The following is a 3,875-nucleotide window of genomic DNA, read 5'->3' as shown; positions in this document are numbered from 1 at the left end:
TCCTTATACTGGCAAAGATGTGAAAATGTTTATATGACAAGACAAAAATAAAAGTTTCTATTGAAGGACTTAGAACTGCTGATATTAGTGATGCTGCTCTCACTGCTGCTATTGCTGAAGCTCCTGTTGGTGTTTGTATTGATGCAAGTCAAATATCTTTCCAATTATATAAATCAGGAGTTTATGATGAACCAAAATGTAAGAAAATAATGAACCATTGTGTTGCTGCTGTTGGATATGGATCTCAAGATGGTCAAGATTATTACATTGTAAAAAATTCATGGGGAAGTTTTTGGGGAATGGATGGTTATATTTTAATGTCCAGAAATAAGAATAATCAATGTGGTATTTGCACAGGAATTTCATTCCCAGTTGGGGTAAAAGAGATTTAAGCAAGTAGTTTAATTTTGTCTTTCATTTAATTAACTTTTTAGAATTTAACAAAAACTTTGAAAAGCATCACCATTATCTTAATAAGTCAAATTGATGAATGAAATTATTTAAGAGTTTATAACTTATTATTCTTAATATTATCATTTTAATATTCCTTTTCTTTATTTATTTTCCTAGAAACTGGTTATACTATATACACTTCACACTTCATTCATGGCTTCAATAAAACCTCTCTAATTAAAAATAAAAACAATAATAATATTTATAAATTAAGAATTTTTCACAGACGTTGTTGATAAAGAAATATGATATTAACTTTTATAATACAATAAGGTTATAATCAATAACCAAATCATATCGTAACAAATAATAAATTTACAATGGTATTCTCACTGTTATATTATTCTTTACAAAAACTTGAATGATAATAATAAAACTATGTTAATGAACATTTTTTTAGTATTAGCAATATCCATTATTTTCTTGTTTACTCAATTTCAGAAACAAATAACTCAAATTAGTTGGTTTATTAAAGAAATGTCTTATTATTATTTATTTTGAATTTATGTTTTATACTTCAGATAAACTAAATAAGTTTATTAAACCTTATTTTCTTATACATTCTTTGAATTAAAAAGAAATTTCAAAAAGAAACTAATATGAATAACATTAACTTAATTTATATTCAATATATGTTCCATTTTATCTGGAAGAAATAGTATTTAAGAAAATAATTATTTGAATAAATTGTACATAATTCGTTATTTTTACCTTTTCGACATATTATTTCTTTAGAACTATACCTCCTTTTTAACACTTTATTCATTTTTTATTCTAACTCATATATTCTTCATTATACTGAAAAATTCTTCTTTTTGAATATATTTATAACATCTTTGGTATGTAAACACGAAATTACCATCATTTATTTTACTGATTTGAGTCTTATTTTCTATAACAAAAAAAATACTTACTGTTTGATTTGAATAATAACTTCTTTCACAATGAATATACCTTTTATATATATTTTCTTATTAAAAATATCATTCAAAAACACTTTACATTCTTTTATTGTTGTTGAACACACATTAAATCTCCAAAAGATTTAAACCATTCTTTTCATTACTTCTTTTTTATTAAATGTATAATTAATTATCTTCTCTTTAATAATTTTCATTAATTGTTATTTCTTTGATAAAACCTTAATCTATTTTTTATTTATTTTAAATCCTATAACTTTTCATAATAATTTTCTTTTTCTTCATTAAATACTTAAAAAACATTCTTTCTAATAAAATTCATTATCTTTCAATTTCCATATCGATTATGTGTCACTCTATTATATTTATATATTATAAAATATCAATTATATAAATATATATAGCATTTCTTCATCATAATATATTATTCCTATTTAATACTTCTTTATGTTACTACATTATTGTTTCTTTGAGTATTTCTTTTAAATACTTCTTTTATTAGCTCTTTCTTAATTTCTTATTCTTTTATTTTTAGAGACTACAATTTTGTTATATTTAAATCATATCATCATTTTATATCATTATTATCTTCTTTATGATATTTGTAGTATACTATTCTTTATTCTATATTACATTGCTTTAATATAAAATGGTTATTACAAATTCAAAGTAAATTATATTATATCCCTCTTATAATAAATTGTTGTAAACATATTGTTTAGTTGACCTATTATCTTTTTTTGTATATTATCTATTCTATTATTCGTTTTATTTCTATTTTTGTTAACTATATTCTTGATACTATATTTTCATTTTACTTCTTATAAAATATTCCATTCAAAATATATTCTTGTTTAAAATAATAAAGAACTATTTTCTTATTTTTTCATTATAACCATAATAGATAAAAAGAATAACTATTAATAATTGTATTATATATAATATGTTAAATAGATGATATAATATTGTCATCTATTATAATACTGAACACATTAAAAGGTTATAACAACTTTTTCTATTTATGTTATACATTAATTTTCATGTGCAAATTATTATACAAAGTATATTAACACTGATAAAATTTAATAACAAAAAGGAAGCAATTTTGATACTAAAACTTTCATTGTCACAACCATTTATTTAGAAAAAGTTCAAATAATCAAGAAACAATTGTCTATTGATGTGATTATGAAAAAATGACATCAATATTTCAACGAGTATAAATAATAATACTATTAGTAGAATTTGATGTTTTATTTATAAATAACTTCTTATTCTATAAATGTTCAAATATAAAACAGAGATATTTCATTGACTCAATGTAGAATTAATATAACTGTAGTTTTGAGAAATATATGACTCAACATAAGAATAGATACAATAATACTTTTCAGAAATAAAGCTATGATATTTGAATGTAAAACTAATCAAATTATTTCAATAGAAAGTGAATAATACTAATATCTAAATGTTATTATTTCACTCATTCAATAGAATAATCATTAAAATAATCAGAAAATAACATTAAAATAACAAAACGAAGAGATATTAGTTTTGAGATGATGATATGTGAATCATTTAAATGGAACGAACGAAAAAAGAAAAACATTGAATGTTATTTGTATTGTGTTTATTTACTCTTAGTAATGCATATCTTATATTTGATGGAAAAAGCTTCTTTGACTCATGGGCAATATTTAATACAGCTGGATTGTTTGTTTTATTATTAATTATTATCTGAACTTCAATAGAATTGAAGGAAGAATAAAAAGAAGTTGATCAATAGAAATATTGAATTAAGTAAAAATTCAACAACAAACTACTTAAGTGCAAAACTTCGTTGCTGGGATACTATTTATGTACAAAGAACAACAAGTATTGACACTTCTGCTTCAAATTTCTTTTCATATGAAATATATTTCAAATCAGATCAAGTTAAAACAATGAGATTTAGAACACGTTTATTCTCATCTGCCTACAACCAACAAACAGAAACTGAATTGAAACCATATGACTATATAGTTAAATCTGGAATTGCTACTAAAGTTTATGTTCCATTAAGTTATGAAGATGAAAAAAATACATTACAAACATTCTCCATACAAAGAATAGAAACAACAGATGAACCAATTACATTCAAAATTAATGCTATGACTCTTGAAGCTGAAGGTGTTCCAACACCTAACAATGAAGTGTATAGTGAGTCTGATGAAAAAAGTCAAAGTGAAGAAATATCAACAGATGGAAGTAATCCAATTGTCATCATTGGATTATTATCAATCATCATGTTGATTGGATTTTAATTGAAGAATCATTTTGATTTTATTCTTTTATTTTCTTCTTATTCAAAATAAATAAAAACCTATTTAACAATCAGTGAGAAAGTAATCGAAAAAAGATATTAGAATGATAGAGTTGAATCAGTTTCTTCTTTAACATTATTTTAAATTATAAAAGGAACAAATCAAAATAACTTAATAATATGGATTTAATAAAAAATAT

At 21.9% G+C, this 3,875-nt stretch overlaps 2 protein-coding genes across 2 annotated transcripts; both read left to right on the top strand.

The window, feature by feature from the left end:
• Window positions 1-41: 41 nt before the first annotated feature.
• EHI_108240 (cysteine protease, putative) lies at window positions 42-392 on the top strand (the record flags this gene model as incomplete). The annotated part of the gene is made up of 1 exon (XM_001914085.1): window positions 42-392. A coding segment is annotated over one exon (351 nt), but the record flags the coding sequence as incomplete, so codon positions are not given.
• Window positions 393-2,985: 2,593 nt separating this feature from the next.
• Window positions 2,986-3,676, top strand: EHI_108230 (uncharacterized protein; the record flags this gene model as incomplete). Its single annotated transcript, XM_648629.1, has 2 exons — window positions 2,986-3,086; window positions 3,160-3,676. The coding sequence occupies 2 exons, from the start codon at window positions 2,986-2,988 to the stop codon at window positions 3,674-3,676; spliced, it is 618 nt and encodes a 205-aa protein (XP_653721.1).
• Between the last annotated feature and the right edge of the window lie 199 nt (window positions 3,677-3,875).

The sequence above is a fragment of the Entamoeba histolytica genome, genomic scaffold (genome assembly GCF_000208925.1).
Source record: "Entamoeba histolytica HM-1:IMSS scf_1104750517931 genomic scaffold, whole genome shotgun sequence".
NCBI lineage: Eukaryota > Evosea > Mastigamoebida > Endamoebidae > Entamoeba > Entamoeba histolytica.
This window is presented reverse-complemented; position numbering and strand designations above follow the sequence as displayed.